This window comes from Protomyctophum parallelum, assembly GCF_964188405.1.
Source record: "Protomyctophum parallelum genome assembly, chromosome: 13".
Lineage (NCBI taxonomy): Eukaryota > Metazoa > Chordata > Actinopteri > Myctophiformes > Myctophidae > Protomyctophum > Protomyctophum parallelum.
The window spans coordinates 48,710,499-48,728,070 of NC_139708.1; the positions used below are offsets into that span (position 1 = coordinate 48,710,499).

Here is a 17,572-nt window from a genome sequence, read left to right on the forward strand (position 1 = left end):
TGCATTTGTAATTGACTAATACATTAATTAATAATCATTAATGTGTCAAATCGAAAAAAGGGCTTCGTTACGCCCTCCACATGCATATGGTCAATGCCTGTGTGAAAAGTGGGAGTGATTGGTGCAGGCAGTAAGGAGTTACGGCACTGTTTCTGACAGACAGACAGACAGACACTTAGACATTCGGTTAATTATACTATTATTATAGTATGATTATGGGTCTGTAACTCAAGAGTGTACAAATGGAATGGAACGGTTCCATTTGTACACTCTCATAGAGTTAAATTAACCTTGATTTTACAATATCAGTTGGGGGTCCCAGGGAAAACCTTCTTAGTTATGGGGGTCCCTGGCATATCTCTTCAAAAGGGGGTCCGCAGGGTAATTAGTGTCAATTTTGGGGGTCCTTGACATGACAACGTTTGTGAACTACATTGGTCTACTTTAGACTGAACTGCGTTGGTCTATACTTTAGACTGAACTGCGTTGGTCTACTTTAGACTGAACTGCGTTGGTCTATACTTTAGACTGAACTGCGTTGGTCTATACTTTAGACTGAACTGCGTTGGTCTATACTTTAGACTGAACTGCGTTGGTCTACTTTAGACTGAACTGCGTTGGTCTATACTTTAGACTGAACTGCGTTGGTCTACTTTAGACTGAACTGCGTTGGTCTATACTTTAGACTGAACTGCATTGGTCTACTTTAGACTGAACTGCGTTGGTCTACTTTAGACTGAACTGCGTTGGTCTACTTTAGACTGAACTGCATCGGTCTACTTTAGACTGAACTGCATCGGTCTACTTTAGACTGAACTGCATCGGTCTACTTTAGACTGAACTGCATCGGTCTACTTTAGACTGAACTGCATCGGTCTACTTTAGACTGAACTGCATCGGTCTACTTTAACTTTAGACTGAATTCCTTCCATATTGTGTTCAGTTCATCCAGAACTCCCTGCAGATCCTGAGCCAGCAGACGGACTCTGCTCATGAACTTGCACTCGGCCGAGCGGTTCAGCCTCTGCCCGTCCTTCTCCGTGAAGTACAGGTCCATCTCCTTGGCGAAGCTCTGGAGCAGCCTCTCGGACGACACGCCTCCTCCCCCTATGTGCGTGGTGGCGTCGTACATGCTCTGCGACAGCCGCGCCATCCTCAGCGCCTCCGGCTGAGCCCCGGCCCGCTGTAGCCGGCCCAGGTCGTGCCTCCTCAGCTCGTCCGTCCCGGCGTGGAGCAGCGCCACGCAGCGCTCGGCGTCGGCGACGCAGTCGCCGTAGTCCCGCGCCACGCCGTCCACCGTCCTCCGGTCCACGCACCGCTTGCGGGAGATGGCCGCCTGTGCCCCCATTCCCCCCGCCGACGCCACCATGCCGGCGCCCACGGCCGTGGCGATCAGAGACACGCCCATGGTCACGGGCGCCAGGGCGATGCCCACCACGGCCGCCACGCCGCCCACGGCGCCGGTGGCGCCCCCGGCGATGCCCATGGTCTTGGTCTTCTTCTGCGCCTTGTCCACGCTGTCGGAGATGCCGTCGAGCTGGGAGATGAGGCCCCGCAGCTTGGCGCCGCGCTGGGTCAGGAGGAGGTCGTAGAGACGCAGGGCTTTCCTCATGTTCAGGGCTCTCTGGTTGAATTCCCTGTAGAAGATGCAAGTGATAGAACAGATTGAGGGAAATGGTCATCATTTCTATGACGCTGGACTGATGGTTAAACCTGATATTCTTATAGCGATAACAAACACGGCACGGCACACAACTAATTTCAAGTCGATGTAGGCCTATTGTAAAAATGCCATGACTTAGCTTATAAAGACAATAGGAGTCATGACTTAGCTTATAAAGACAATAGGAGTCATGACTTAGCTTATAAAGACAATAGGAGTCATATAGCTTATAAAGACAATAGAAGTCATGACTTAGCTTATAAAGACAATAGGAGTCATGACTTAGCTTATAAAGACAATAGAAGTCATGACTTAGTTTATAAATACAATAGGAGTCATGACTTAGCTTATAAAGACAATAGAAGTCATGACTTAGTTTATAAATACAATAGGAGTCATGACTTAGCTTATAAAGACAATAGGAGTCATGACTTAGCTTATAAAGACAATAGGAGTCATGACTTAGCTTATAAAGACAATAGGAGTCATGACTTAGCTTATAAAGACAATAGGAGTCATGACTTAGAATGTCTTTTGCCGAAAAGCTATAATGTGATAATGTGGAGCTAGGAATATACACAGAAGTCTCATTCTGATCAAACAATCAACAATATATAATATTATAGGCTACAGCACAGTAACATGCACAATACATGGTCTCCGCAAAAAGAGAACATACTCTCTGTATCATAACATCTGTATAGTGGTATTCATATACCATAAGTGTGAATCGCCCCCCCCCCCCCCTCAATCCTATCTTAATGCACACACACATGTAGGCTACTCTCATAACTCTATGAAATACATATTCATATTTTTAACAGAGCCTGATTTCACAGTTTTCTCCTCTGTCTCGTCCCTTTAATCTACCTCCGATAGCCAATTAAGACAACTGGTGGTAAAGAAGATGAATTATTTATAATCGGCACATCCAGGTCACATCAAGCATGAAAGTGACGTTGAGCGTCGAGGCAAAGATTCTACGAGCTACAGACCTCTGCCCACACAGCATGATGATGTCACAGCCTACATCCTGCTTCTGTAGGACAGGATGTGAACCGAGTATGAACCTTTGAACTCCTTTTCCAGGACTTTGTACAAGTGCCAAGCCCCCTACCCTCTGGAATGCCCTCCCCAAACAGATCCGGGATGCCCCCTCAGTCACTCCCCACCTTCAAAACCGCACTGAAAACCCACCTGTTCCGAATAGCATTCCCGAGCTGATGTGTTTTTAACCTGCTACATGTACAGTTCTTATTGGTTTTTACTCTCATTTGAATTGTTTTCTAATAAAGTTGTCTTTTCTCATGTCGTCCCCCCGCCCCCCCCCCCCCCCCCCCCCCCCCGGCTCACCACACATGTAAAGCGTCTTTGGGTATTAGAAAAGCGCTATATAAGTCCCAGGTATTATTATTATTATTATTAAGTATAGGTCATTTGTAAATACCAATCACTCATTTATTTGATTAGTATTTAATTTAAAAAATGCTTTATTTAATGGCCTTGCTGTCCTGGCATTTGGCCTTTGTGCCCTAAAAACATTTACAAGACCAAAGGACCAAGTGGCCTCCCTCGCTTGCCCCCTAAATAGATGAAATTCCAGGCCTGGTTCATACTGAGGTCAAGATGTGTTACGTATAGTTACTGTAACTGTACATGCATCATGTGCATCGTATATCCAAGTATAGCCTGGATGTCAGAAAGGAAAGTTACTTTTTGTTAGTACAACATTTTAAGTCTGTAAATCTGGACGGGCTCAGCAGGCCTGATTTACACTACACAGTGGAGTTCCCAAACTCTGCCAGAACCCGACCAGAACCCGACCCATTTGTGTAATTAAGTGTAATTAAATGTGCTACGATAAGCATCTCAATCATATACAGTACCACTGTGACCCAGGTCTCTTTAAGAACATGCCACTAATGTAAAACATCTGAATTTGCAGTTTGAAAGTTACAGTCTGTCTGTTTTTCACAACGTTGTGTATGTAAGTGGACGAGACAAAGTGAAATGACCTGTAAGTGACCCTATGCGTGTACACATCGTGGTGAGATTAGGTTCCGCCTTCAGTAGCTTATAGAAAAACACATAGACGTAACAAACTGTTGGTTAATTGGTTGGTTAATCATTTTCTAGGTAATTATCAAGCTTGAGTATAAACGTATGTCTGTCTTTAATACATTTCTGCTGTCGGGAAGAAACCACCTAACTCCAAAATGTTCATATTTCAGGAAATTAAGAAAACTAAAACATATTTTGAAAACAAAGCAATACTGCCTCATCAAAGTTGGCATTGTAGTTTGCATGAGAGGGGGAGAGGTGGTGGAGTTAGTTGCTTAAATAGCAGACAGTTTGAGGGTCCAATGGAGTTACGAGGTTTTGTCCGAAGCGCTTTTCACTACCTTTCATTGGTTCAATATCTTTTAACCAACACACAAACTAAAATAATCTAAAACCTCAAAAGTGCAGTTAGGTGCATGGTTTCCCCCCCTGAAATCACCACTGTGTTATGAAACACTTCGTTCTAATCCCCGGTACGCCAAGAGCTTGTGCTGCATCATCATTCCTTCATCAGGAGATCGACTGAGAGGAAAATTATCTCAGCGTTGTCAAGCGTGAACCTTGTATGTCCAAATGAAAACTGGTTAAATATTTATAAAACGTAAGTGGTGAATGGTATCGTTATCGCCATGATGAATGAACAAATAGCATCCACTACGTCCATGTATCGTCAACCATGTAGCGTGACGCGTATCACATCGATGTTAAAATGTACCGTTACGCCCCTATGGCTGTTGTGACGGAGCATAGTGTTTACTCTTAAAGATGCTGATAACGGGCAGCCTCACTGTGGCCGACAGTAGCCGAGGATATGTCTGCGGATCTAGCACAAGTGAATGCGTGCTGCTGAATATTGCGACATACTGAACTAACTGTGAAACTATCCATAGCTATTAGCCAATATTGTTCTTTCCTGTGCACCATCTATCTTGACTTGTGTTCCAACTAAGAAGAAGCGTCGTGCACTTACACATAAAGAGTTGAAATACCACTTATGGAGATACGTTTCTGGCCAATATAATTCCAGTGGTTTTCAACCAGTGGTCCGGGGACCACCAGTGGTCCTTGAGGGGGTTCCAGGTCCCCAGCTAAATGACGGAGAGTTGGTAACCAAATGGACCCTTATAGATCTTTGACTCTTACTTGAGAGCGTTTAATTTGACTCTCGTAAGAGTTAAATTATTGATAATCATCTGCATTACTTAATTTAAAAGTAAATTAAGTAAAGTCTACACAATTAGAGCATGTAGATTGTTATTTTGATTGTTTGGCAACATAAGCATGGAATTGTGTACAAAATGGGCCTTGACGTGAAAAGGGTTGAAAACCACTGATCTAATCGATACAGGTTAGGGTTATATTAGTTAATATAATAATAATATATTATATTATATTATATTATATTAGGTCTACATAGAGACGGTCAGCTCCTCTTACCTCGTTTCATCTTCGATGTTGAGGCCATACAGTGATGGAGCCATCATGTCATTCGAGTCTACAAGGATACAAAAAGAGATGGAGTTTAGATAATGCAACAATGCACACAATGGTTTTCATTTCTCCCGGATTTCTCCTGGATTTGGTATCAAACTCCCCAAATGAACACAGGAACTTTCACCTTACATCTAACTATGTGTACGTTAAAAGGTTTGTGGGGGGGGGGAGGGCATAGAGATGTTCACTTAAATAATGAATGGTTATTATTAAAGACATGTAGGGATTGTAGGGCCTACTTTTTGCGTTCTAATGGCTGAAAAGCTGTACCCATCATTTTCCAATGCTATAGTAAAGCAAGCCTGATAAAACAAAGGTTAAAATATCTCCTGGATTCTCACAGTCCCCTGCCAAGGCCACCAGTGACCAGCACCACCCAAAACCAGATCCAACACAAAGCAAAACACAACATGTTATACCGTACTTACATGTTATACCGTATATATTACAGGTATAATAATAACAACATGTTATACCGTATATATTACAGGTATAATAATAACATGTTATACCGTATATATTACAGGTATAATAATAACAACATGTTATACCGTATATATTACAGGTATAATAATAACAACATGTTATACCGTATATATTACAGGTATAATAATAACAACATGTTATACCGTATATATTACAAGTATAATAATAACAACATGTTATACCGTATATATTACAGGTATAATAATAACATGTTATACCGTATATATTACAGGTATAATAATAACATGTTATACCGTATATATTACAGGTATAATAATAATAACATGTTATACCGTATATATTACAAGTATAATAATAACATGTTATACCGTATATATTACAAGTATAATAATAACATGTTATACCGTATATATTACAGGTATAATAACAACATGTTATACCGTATATATTACAGGTATAATAATAATAACATGTTATACCGTATATATTACAAGTATAATAATAACATGTTATACCGTATATATTACAGGTATAATAATAACATGTTATACCGTATATATTACAGGTATAATAATAACATGTTATACCGTATATATTACAGGTATAATAATAACATGTTATACCGTATATATTACAGGTATAATAATAACATGTTATACCGTATATATTACAGGTATAATAATAACATGTTATACCGTATATATTACAGGTATAATAATAACATGTTATACCGTATATATTACAGGTATAATAATAACATGTTATACCGTATATATTACAGGTATAATAATAACATGTTATACCGTATATATTACAGGTATAATAATAACAACATGTTATACCGTATATATTACAAGTATAATAATAACAACATGTTATACCGTATATATTACAGGTATAATAATAATAACATGTTATACTGTATATATTACAGGTATAACTAGAAAAAGTGCCCTTCTGGGCACAGGTCTCCACCAGGATAGGAATGTAGGACATTGCAGCTTGCCTTCATCTGGTAGTTGGATAAAAGGGCAACAAAAGTAAATTATCCACAGATCCGTGCAGTTAGAGGTAAAAACACTTTTCGGCCAGTTATAGCGCCACCTTGAGGCTGAGTTGAAATTGTTCATGTGGCATTTCGTCCTCGGCCTAGTGGGAATGTGCGTGCACAATTTCACGGAAATCACGCGATGTGTTCATGATTTGCAGCATTTTGTTTGAAACTGAGCACTCCTGTGAACTTTGGAAGCCAATCTTAACCAATCAGGATGGAGTCTGAGAAATCTGAAAGACCGGTTTCGTTGAATGGCTCTAGAGAGACTGTGTACCAATTTGCGCGATGTTTGGACAAAATCTGTAGGTGTACTGTGCAAAAACTTGTTTTGCACAAAGCGGCCTCCTGGTGGCGCTATCACAGGCCGTTCTGGAAAGTTTGGGGCAGAGATTCATCGGTGGCATCCAGGGAGTGTGTGTGCAAAGTTTGGCATCGACTGGGTTAACGGTGGCCGAGATTAGCTGCTCACGGACACACACACGGACACACACACGGACGGACACACGGACGGACGGACGGAGTGCAAAACATACTCTCCCCCCATGCCTTCGGCCTGGTGGAGACAATAATAACAACATGTTATACCGTACTTTACTTACATGTCATTGTTTTCAGCCATCTCAACAGACTGTCTACGTCCTGTTGGGAAGAAGAGGGTTTTATTGTCAGAAAGGGGCGGTAAAATCAGCGTAGCTTCAGGCAATGCATTTACAGTTAAGTGGATTATTTGCAATGACACATTTGACTCTAGAATCCAGGGGTTCTCAAGGGCTTTGGCCATGCATGTCTTGTGACTCTCGCCCCCCAATACAAATTGACCACTACAATAACCTTAATAACAGAGAAAATACATGTCCATTCTTAATTTCCATTTATCAGCCATTCAGTTGGAAAAAGAAAGAAAGGGGGGGAAAAAGAGTTTTTGAAAATAATCTAGAACTAAAAAACATCTCATGGATGCACCTGGGACGTACCCTCAGTGATGTATCCCAAGGTCATCACCTGGGACGTATCCTCAGTGATGTATCCCAAGGTCATCACCTGGGACGTATCCTCAGTGATGTATCCCAAGGTCATCACCTGGGACGTATCCTCAGTGATGTATCCCGAGGTCATCACCTGGGACGTATCCTCAGTGATGTATCCCAAGGTCATCACCTGGGAAGTATCCTCAGTGATGTATCCCAAGGTCATCACCTGGGACGTATCCTCAGTGATGTATCCCAAGGTCATCACCTGGCACGTATCCTCAGTGATGTATCCCAAGGTCATCACCTGGGACGTATCCTCAGTGATGTATCCCAAGGTCATCACCTGGGACGTATCCTCAGTGATGTATCCCGAGGTCAACGGGGTTTCGGGTCTCCCAACATCATACCCCTCCCTCAGGCGACCCAGCCGGAGTGATCAAGTCCCGACTTACGTCCCAGTAGCTACCCTCAATCAGTCCCACTAGGGAAAAACCAGGGGCACACAATCCGTTGGAACTACTCCAGAACTACTCTGCCAGGGCTGGGAGGTACACTTCTGGCACATAGAGAACCCCCCAAAATATTTTGGCAACCCCCAGGTTGAGAACCTCTAGACTAGATCCTACTTTTTTGCGGTGGCGATTATAAGGTTAAACTACAGTATGTATACGGTTTGGTTAGTAGATTCTCACAGATTACAGATTATGTGAAATTAGTGTAATGATCTGCAGCAGTGTTCCAGTGAGATGCTAAAGAAAGTAAAAACTTAAAAAAACAATATCAAATAGTATTGTGCATAAAAGTATTGTTTGTTGGAAAGGGGAAAAGGAGAGCAAAAGAGTATAATTCGTAATTTCTTTGGTTACAAACCAGACAGTGGCCTTGTGGTTAGAGTGTCCGCCCTGAGACTGGGAGGTCGGGGGTTCGATCCCCGGCCGGGTCATACCAAAGACTCTAAAAATGGGACCCAATGCCTCCCTGCTTGACACTCAGCATCAAAGGGTTGGTTTGGGGGGTCAAATCTACTAATCAAATGATTCCCGAGCGCGGCTCACGGCTGCAGCTCACCGCTCCTTGGCTGCGGCTCACCGCTCCAAGAGATGGAGGTCAGATGCGGGGGAACAAATTTCACTGCGGTAACTAACGTGTGTGACAAATCGTATGACTTTGACTTATGGCCATAATATTATACCTCCTCCTGGTCAGCGTTGGGGTAGCGTGGTCCAGTCGGTGGTGGTGGTGGGGTTCGGGATAGTCCCATGTACTGTTTGTACGTACTGTTTGACGGCCTGATCTGAAATGACATTCAATTACACGTTATTCAGGACAGGAAAACCCTTTTGGTGTTTTAAGGATTATGTTATACTTCTTTAGCTATAGGAAAATAGCAGATCTACAAGCTCATAGGTGGTGCCCCGGCACACTATGAGCTTGTAGATGTGCTATTTCAGATCTGCTATTTTTTTTTAAATGTGGCGCAAATCTTTGAATATATACAGTGCCTATTCTTTCAGATTAAACGTTTTTAATTCAAATCTTCATTTCTGTTTTTCAGAAAACTGTTTAGAAGACATTTTCTTAGAATGGGCCTCGGTCCTAAATGGGGTTATAAACCACGTTAAATCCTGGCATCCCAATTATGTGCGTGTCGTTATCGGTGGAATGTTTAAATGGAAACATTTCAAGCATCTTTTCGAAAATAGCAAATCTGCAAGCTCGCATTGTGAGCTTGTTTATGAAGCTATTTTGTTTGTTTATTTATTACAGTACAGTACAGTACAGTAGGGGGACAGGAAACAGGGAGAGGGATGGGGGGGGGGGGGGGGGGGAGACACACAGCAAAGGTCGTCGGGATCGGATTACCAGCCTAGAGGAGCGCTATAGCCCCTCCTATGCCCAGCGTTGTCACAAACACGGTGATTTGATTGGCTGAGCAAAGTAGGATAAAAGTGAGGGCAGAAAAGTGTGTGTGTGTGTGTGTGGGACGGGGACACACCCCCTCCCCACTTCTCACATCAAAAATTATTATCATTATTATTTTGGCAAAAATATGTTTTTGACTTTTTGACGATTTAAGCATTGGGATTTGAGCCCGGGTTTCCCCACATGGGAATCCCCCCCTTGGCCAAAAGAGTCATTAGGTTTCTGATGATCTTCAGCAGGGATCCTCTGCTGTATGCATGCATGCATGTACAGTATGTGAGCATGCATGTTTTCCTTATATCGGCCTATGAATGTAACCGTGTGCGTGCGTGCGTGCGTGCGTGTGTGCGTGTTGTAATGGGAATTTTAGAATGCCAGATATATGCATCATTGTGTGTATACATATATATTCCTTCCATGAAGTGTTTTTGCTCACCAATGTGCTCAGTCTAATTCACGCAGCTGTCAATCTAACTGACTTGACTCCTCCACGCTGTCAGCAAAGGTATACTTATTTGTGTGTCGCCCTTATGTTTAGCGCAGATCCTTGTATGGACATTCAGTGTGGCGTCTCTGTTAGGACAAGACTATAAGGACTGTCTGAGAATGGGGTTGGGGAGGCTTGCGCCCGGAGGGGCTGCTGGAACAGGCCGTTCCTCACTCTCTGCATGTCGTTTCTCTGCTGAATCACTTCACTTCGTCATGTACAATTGTTCTATGTGGCATTCTAAAATTCCCATTACAGTACAGTGTGTGTGTGTGTGTGTGTGTGTGTGTGTGTGTGTGTGTGTGTGTGTGTGTCTCTCTCACCCTATTATGGTTCTCGTCTGGTAACACTTCCAGGTACGGGGGATACTCTATGGCGGTGTACAGGTCCTGCATGTCGTCATAGGTGTATACACCGGAGGAATACGTCGACACAGCTGGCCTGGTCACGGGCCGAGGTGGAGGGGGAGGAGGGGTGAACGGTGGTGGAGGTGGCTGCTGAGGCCGCTGTGGTGCCCCCCCGCTTTCTGCTGTGTTGACGTACTGTCAACGGATAAGAGACAAGTTATATAACGGTTCACATTATTACAGTCACAAACAAAATGAATCATTCTGAGAAATGTCACAGACTCAACAGACTTTTCAACCCATCTTCATAATTTATAATAGGTCCTCACTAATAATCATGATAAAATGGCACGATTTTGTTCTACTCAGTCCGTGTCTCATAGGAGGGCTGTGGGCGGTTTAGAAACCGTCTTCCAGTGACATCATCATTAGGCAGATTATTTTTTTAAACAAGATTTTTTTTTACAAAAATGTTTAGATTTTCATTATCGTGAGAACCATGGCTTCCATGGCAACTTTTCAGGACTAGAAAGCCTGCAGTTTCTATTAGCTTGTATTCCCCGTCGATGATGCCACTGGAAGACGGTTTCTGAACTGCCCACAGCCTTAATATGAGACACAGACAGAGTAGGAAGAAATTGCGCCATTTTTTCATGATTATTAGTGAGGACTTATTATATGAATATAGGTTGAAAAGTGTTGAAGTGGTCCTTTAACAGTTTCCACTCATGTGATGTCTTAACTTTTTTCTAACTTTTTTTATTTTCACTTTAAGTTTAGCATCCCTATTCTGGGACAAACATTTGGTAAAAAATAGCATAGTATCGACAAGGTTTGATTGATTGATTGATTGATTGATTGATTAGTTATAGTAACGTGGCCGTGGTCCGGCCAGGCCGATTAGCCAATTTTAATAAAAGGATAATACAAAATAAATAAATATTATAATATAGCATACTGTAATCGTTTAATAAATATATTCAACTGGAGAAAAAAAAAAGTGTCGTGTCATCTATACGTCTGTGGGTTTAACTGTAATTTCCCTCTCTTTGTATTCCCTCGTCATGGCAACGAGAAGCAACCTTTTTCCTAATCGTTATATCTGAAGATCTGTATCGTCAGTTACAGTTACAGGAATGCACGTGAGCCATTCACAACTGTTCACCAGAGTGTGACACTTCCTTCTATATGTTTACTGTACACGTCTATTTACAGACATCAAAGGTATGCCTCCCCTTAAGCAATAAGCAGTGATTCAAAAGGGTGGGGTCTCAAGAAGACTGACAAGCCTACTTCATCTTCCATGACACTGGCATGACACCTTGGCACCTGGCCAATGGGGTTTCTCCCTTCACCAGAGACAGAGGGGAAGCTTCACAACTCCACAGTCATTTGAGGCATGTCAATTATATTGCTATTGTGTATCGTCTATGTTTAGAGAGCCTAATAAACATTCAACAATGATGCACGATAGTTGCTGGTATAGCCTAATTCGTATATTATTTATTTGTTAGTTTTATTTCATTTGATCATTTATTCAATTGTATTTAATTCCTTTATTACACCAGGAAATTGATTAATTTAATTTATGTAGAATGGGTACATTTCATTTCAAGCACAACTGAATACAAAAACTGCTACAAGGATAAGCAGAAAAAGGACTTGTTTACATCAGGGTCCTCCATTTTCAATTCATCAGAACATTTAGAGACATACAAATATAGGCTATACTTATAACTCATCATATATACAGTGAAATAAAGTAAAACAAAAAAGGGGGGGGGGGGAACGTGTACAGTATGGAAAAATAGGGGAGGGGACTTTTTGACAGGGGCCAATTTTTCGAATTGCAGATGCCCGTAAGTGCTCTTTGAGACCGGTTCTGAAGGAGTCTAGGGATTCACATTTCTTTTAATGGCCATTGGTAGGGCGTTCCACATTTTAGTGGCATAGGAGCAAGATTAATTTTAACCCCTTGTTTGAGCCAGAATCTGGGTTGCACGTGGTTTGTTGAACTCCCTGTTCGACAAACCTCTCCGCTCAGTGCCGATGCTTCACACATACAGTGACAGAACGATAGATATACCGTCTATTGTCTACCACCACAATCACTTCACTACCCCCAGGCTACCAACAATCAGGGACATGCACACACAGACATCAAAGGGGGCTTCAGCCCCCCTGCCCCTTTAAGGCCTATTCATAGTCTGGATTTTCGGTGGTGAGCTGACCACCGCGGCCACCGCTGACCACCGCGGAATAACGTTGAGCGGTGGTGAGTAAAAACAGAGAGAAGTGGTGGCGGTGGTTTGCTCTTCACCGCGGCTCAGTGACGTCATGTTGTAGTTCGGTGGTCACCTGAACACCGTAAATCCAGACTATGTATGAGCCTTTACCCGTCTGTAAAACAACTGCCCTTTCCAGACCACTAATGCAGCATTTGCTATGGCGCAAAGAAATGCAAATGCCACTCCTTTCCTTCCATGCCACATGCCGGAAGGCAGCATTCAGGAGAATTGCTATTTTTCCGAAGTCTCCTGAACTTGAACACAGTATTTTTGCGTTGAACAATGTCGTACACAGCATCTCCAGTAGCTAAAGAGTGCCGAGTTGTGCCCCGAAAATAGCTGATCTACAAGCTCTCAACGCATCGCAGCGCGACACATTGTGAGATCTTGTAGATCTGCTATTTTTGTTCCAAAAGTGCCCTCTTAGGGGATTTCAGCCCCTGCCCCTCTAACAGTAAGTAAGTAAGTAAAACTGCACTATAATGACTGATACTGTCTGTATTGACTGCTATACTGTATAACCGGTGGAGCAATTTTGTGGAGCCAGTGGTGAAACCTTCAAATTCTCCCCAGACAGTCTAGGACTCTAGGCCAATAATACAGAGCAAGGCCCCTATAGACTCTAGGGGTCTTGCTCTGTATTCTCCCCATAGACAGTCTATAGGGCCTTGCTCTGTATTCTCCCCAGACAGTCTATAGGGCCTTGCTCTGTATTCTCCCCATAGACAGTCTATAGGGCCTTATTGCTCTGTATTCTCCCCATAGACAGTCTATATGGCCTTGCTCTGTATTCTCCCCATAGACAGTCTATATGGCCTTGCTCTGTATTCTCCCCATAGACAGTCTAGGGGCCTTGCTCTGTATTCTCCCCATAGACAGTCTAGGGGCCTTGCTCTGTATTCTCCCCATAGACAGTCTAGGGGCCTTGCTCTGTATTCTCCCCAGACAGTCTATAGGGCCTTGCTCTGTATTCTCCCCATAGACAGTCTATAGGGCCTTGCTCTGTATTCTCCCCATAGACAGTCTATAGGGCCTTGCTCTGTATTCTCCCCATAGACAGTCTATAGGGCCTTGCTCTGTATTCTCCCCATAGACAGTCTAGGGGCCTTGCTCTGTATTCTCCCCATAGACAGTCTATAGGGCCTTATTGCTCTGTATTCTCCCCATAGACAGTCTAGGGGCCTTGCTCTGTATTCTCCCCATAGACAGTCTATAGGGGCCTTGCTCTGTATTCTCCCCATAGACAGTCTATAGGGGCCTTGCTCTGTATTCTCCCCATAGACAGTCTAGGGGCCTTGCTCTGTATTCTCCCCAGACAGTCTATGCGGCCTTGCTCTGTATTCTCCCCATAGACAGTCTAGGGGCCTTGCTCTGTATTCTCCCCATAGACAGTCTAGGGGCCTTGCTCTGTATTCTCCCCATAGACAGTCTAGGGGCCTTGCTCTGTATTCTCCCCATAGACAGTCTATAGGGCCTTTTTGCTCTGTATTCTCCCCATAGACAGTCTAGGGGCCTTGCTCTGTATTCTCCCCATAGACAGTCTATAGGGGCCATGCTCTGTATTCTCCCCATAGACAGTCTATAGGGGCCTTGCTCTGTATTCTCCCCATAGACAGTCTAGGGGCCTTGCTCTGTATTCTCCCCATAGACAGTCTATAGGGCCTTTTTGCTCTGTATTCTCCCCATAGACAGTCTAGGGGCCTTGCTCTGTATTCTCCCCATAGACAGTCTATAGGGGCCTTGCTCTGTATTCTCCCCATAGACAGTCTAGGGGCCTTGCTCTGTATTCTCCCCATAGACAGTCTAGGGGCCTTGCTCTGTATTCTCCCCAGACAGTCTATAGGGCCTTATTGCTCTGTATTCTCCCCATAGACAGTCTAGGGGCCTTGCTCTGTATTCTCCCCATAGACAGTCTATAGGGGCCTTGCTCTGTATTCTCCCCATAGACAGTCTAGGGGCCTTGCTCTGTATTCTCCCCATAGACAGTCTATAGGGCCTTGCTCTGTATTCTCCCCATAGACAGTCTATAGGGGCCTTGCTCTGTATTCTCCCCATAGACAGTCTAGGGGCCTTGCTCTGTATTCTCCCCATAGACAGTCTATAGGGGCCTTGCTCTGTATTCTCCCCATAGACAGTCTAGGGGCCTTGCTCTGTATTCTCCCCATAGACAGTCTATAGGGGCCTTGCTCTGTATTCTCCCCATAGACAGTCTAGGGGCCTTGCTCTGTATTCTCCCCAGACAGTCTAGGGGCCTTGCTCTGTATTCTCCCCATAGACAGTCTATAGGGGCCTTGCTCTGTATTCTCCCCATAGACAGTCTATAGGGGCCTTGCTCTGTATTCTCCCCATAGACAGTCTATAGGGGCCTTGCTCTGTATTCTCCCCAGACAGTCTATGGGGCCTTGCTCTGTATTCTCCCCATAGACAGTCTATAGGGGCCTTGCTCTGTATTCTCCCCATAGACAGTCTATAGGGGCCTTGCTCTGTATTCTCCCCAGACAGTCTATAGGGCCTTATTGCTCTGTATTCTCCCCATAGACAGTCTAGGGGCCTTGCTCTGTATTCTCCCCATAGACAGTCTATAGGGGCCTTGCTCTGTATTCTCCCCATAGACAGTCTATAGGGCCTTATTGCTCTGTATTCTCCCCATAGACAGTCTAGGGGCCTTGCTCTGTATTCTCCCCATAGACAGTCTATAGGGGCCTTGCTCTGTATTCTCCCCATAGACAGTCTAGGGGCCTTTCTCTGTCTGTATTATTGGAAATTACTACCAATTAAAGCACAGATGTAAATCCAATGAAGTCGTTAGTGGAGTCATGTGCCCCCCGGCCCGGGTCTCATGTTTCCTTTAGATTGGGACAGCTTGATGTATAAATGCAACCAATACAGTTATAGTCAAAGAATCACAATATATTCCATGACACCATCAGGGAATCCTGCTAGCAAGAGTTGTATTCCTATATGGTACTAACTCTCTTTCCAACAATAACAATAAATAATTCCATAATAAATAAATACAATTGACAGGCAGGCAGGCCAATAGGCGGCAGGCCACCAGGAAAGGTCCGGGCGTGCGTGCTGCCGTTCTGCCATCATGGTAATGTCACTGTACCTGTATCAGTGAGTGACAAATAAACCCTCTGCAAAGGGTTGTGTAGTTGTCTGTTGGTTTGTATCATTTATGTTGTTCTGTAAAAGTGGTGGTATTATTAGGGGCTTGTTTGTTTGTGTGTGCCTCGACGGAGCGGGGCGGTAGAGTTTCTGGTTGTGGTGGGTGGGCCGGTCTGGGCCAAATTCACACGAAAATGCCCGGGCCGAATTTTTGTCCCAGTACAGCCCTGCCCTACCCCCCCCCCCCCCCCCCCCCACTTTTAGTTTGTCTACCTTAGTTTCTAGTTTTTAACTTTTTTTTTTTTACTTTTTTTTCTTTTTTCGAATAAAACAGTTTTTATTATTTTGTTTTGTAAAGCGACTTTGAGTACCTTGAAAAGCGCTATATAAATTGTTTGTATTATAATAATAATAATTATTATAATTATTATTATTATTAATAATACAGCGCCCAGGGAGCAGTTCTGGTTCAGACATGGACACGTCCGACACTCTGGTCCACCGTCCAGGGGGTGAACCAGGGAGTCTTGACCCGTTCAACTACGGCCACCCAATGCAGATCAAAGACTATATCCACTTTTAGGGGGGATAAAAGGCCTATATATCTGTGCTGCTATGCTATATGAACCATAAAGCTTCTTGAAGGAAATCGCAACACACAAAAGAAGCTTCCAGCAAACGTCATAAAGGAAATGCATGGCGCTACTGTATAATATGGCCTGTCTGGTACAGTGAACAGGCAGCAGAATGCATGGCGCTACTGTATAATATGGCCTGTCTGGTACAGTGAACATGCAGCAGAATGCATGGTGCTACTGTATATGGCCTGTTGTCTGGTACAGTGAACATGCAGCAGAATGACGTACCTGATGCGTTAGTCCTCTCTGATACTCTGAGGGGTCGAGGTAGCTGGAGGGGGGAGGGGGTCGTGGAGGTGGAAGAGGGGATGGTGATCTGCGTCTCTCTCCACCATCTATACGTATAGTCTGGACAACACATGAACACAATGTTCAATTTCTCCAGCTAATAAACTACTCCTACATATCCTCCTACATATCACTAGCTGTATAGAGTACAGTATACTGTATAGAGTCATGGCTGAGTGGAACAAACTGCCAGCTATGATCACAAAAGAAAAAAAGGAAATCAAGTTTCAAGAGACAATTGAAGAGGCATCTTGAAACCCAAAAACTGTAGGGAGCTCGAACGCGCACGGACATACACACACACGCACACACACACATTATGTTCTGTGTGGACCCCAGGAAGATTAGCTGCTGCTATGCACCAGCTAATGGGGATCCTAATAAAAGTCTAAAACTCTAAACTAGCTGTTGTTTTGTATGATCCACTGTTTGGAAAATGTTATGCCGCAAATATTTTGTTTTAATTAAAAATGGCTACACATGAATGATGTCAACATTTCAGAGATACTTGAGTGTGCCTTTGAAAATGTGCATATTTCGCAAGTCATGAGTGTTGCTTACTGCAGTGCTTAGCGCTCGACTTTCATGCCAGCAATTATTTTGATTTAGATTCATGCACGCCCGATATTCTCTACGAATAACGGACGTGTTATTTTGATTGGAACATTTCATTTCACTGCCTTTTTCATTTCCTACCTCCAGAGTTGTTGAGCTGTTGTTGTTGTTGTTGTTGTGGCCTCCATTAAGAGTTGTAGTGGAACCACAGGAAGTCAGCCGCTTGCTTGTAGGGGGACTGGGAG

General features: G+C 43.5%; 1 protein-coding gene and 1 long non-coding RNA gene across 2 annotated transcripts; both read right to left on the bottom strand.

Moving 5' to 3' along the window:
• Positions 1 to 901: 901 nt before the first annotated feature.
• Positions 902 to 10,495, bottom strand: LOC310868735 (uncharacterized protein; the record flags this gene model as incomplete). Its single annotated transcript, XM_083779195.1, has 5 exons — positions 902 to 1,637; positions 5,162 to 5,219; positions 7,319 to 7,358; positions 8,883 to 8,984; positions 10,424 to 10,495. The coding sequence occupies 5 exons, from the start codon at positions 10,493 to 10,495 to the stop codon at positions 902 to 904; spliced, it is 1,008 nt and encodes a 335-aa protein (XP_083635321.1).
• Positions 10,496 to 10,554: 59 nt separating this feature from the next.
• LOC310869178 lies at positions 10,555 to 17,572 on the bottom strand. Its single transcript, XR_014570135.1, has 3 exons — positions 17,469 to 17,572; positions 16,713 to 16,832; positions 10,555 to 10,642 (listed from the first exon to the last, which is right to left on the bottom strand). It is a non-coding gene; the product is annotated as an uncharacterized lncRNA (long non-coding RNA).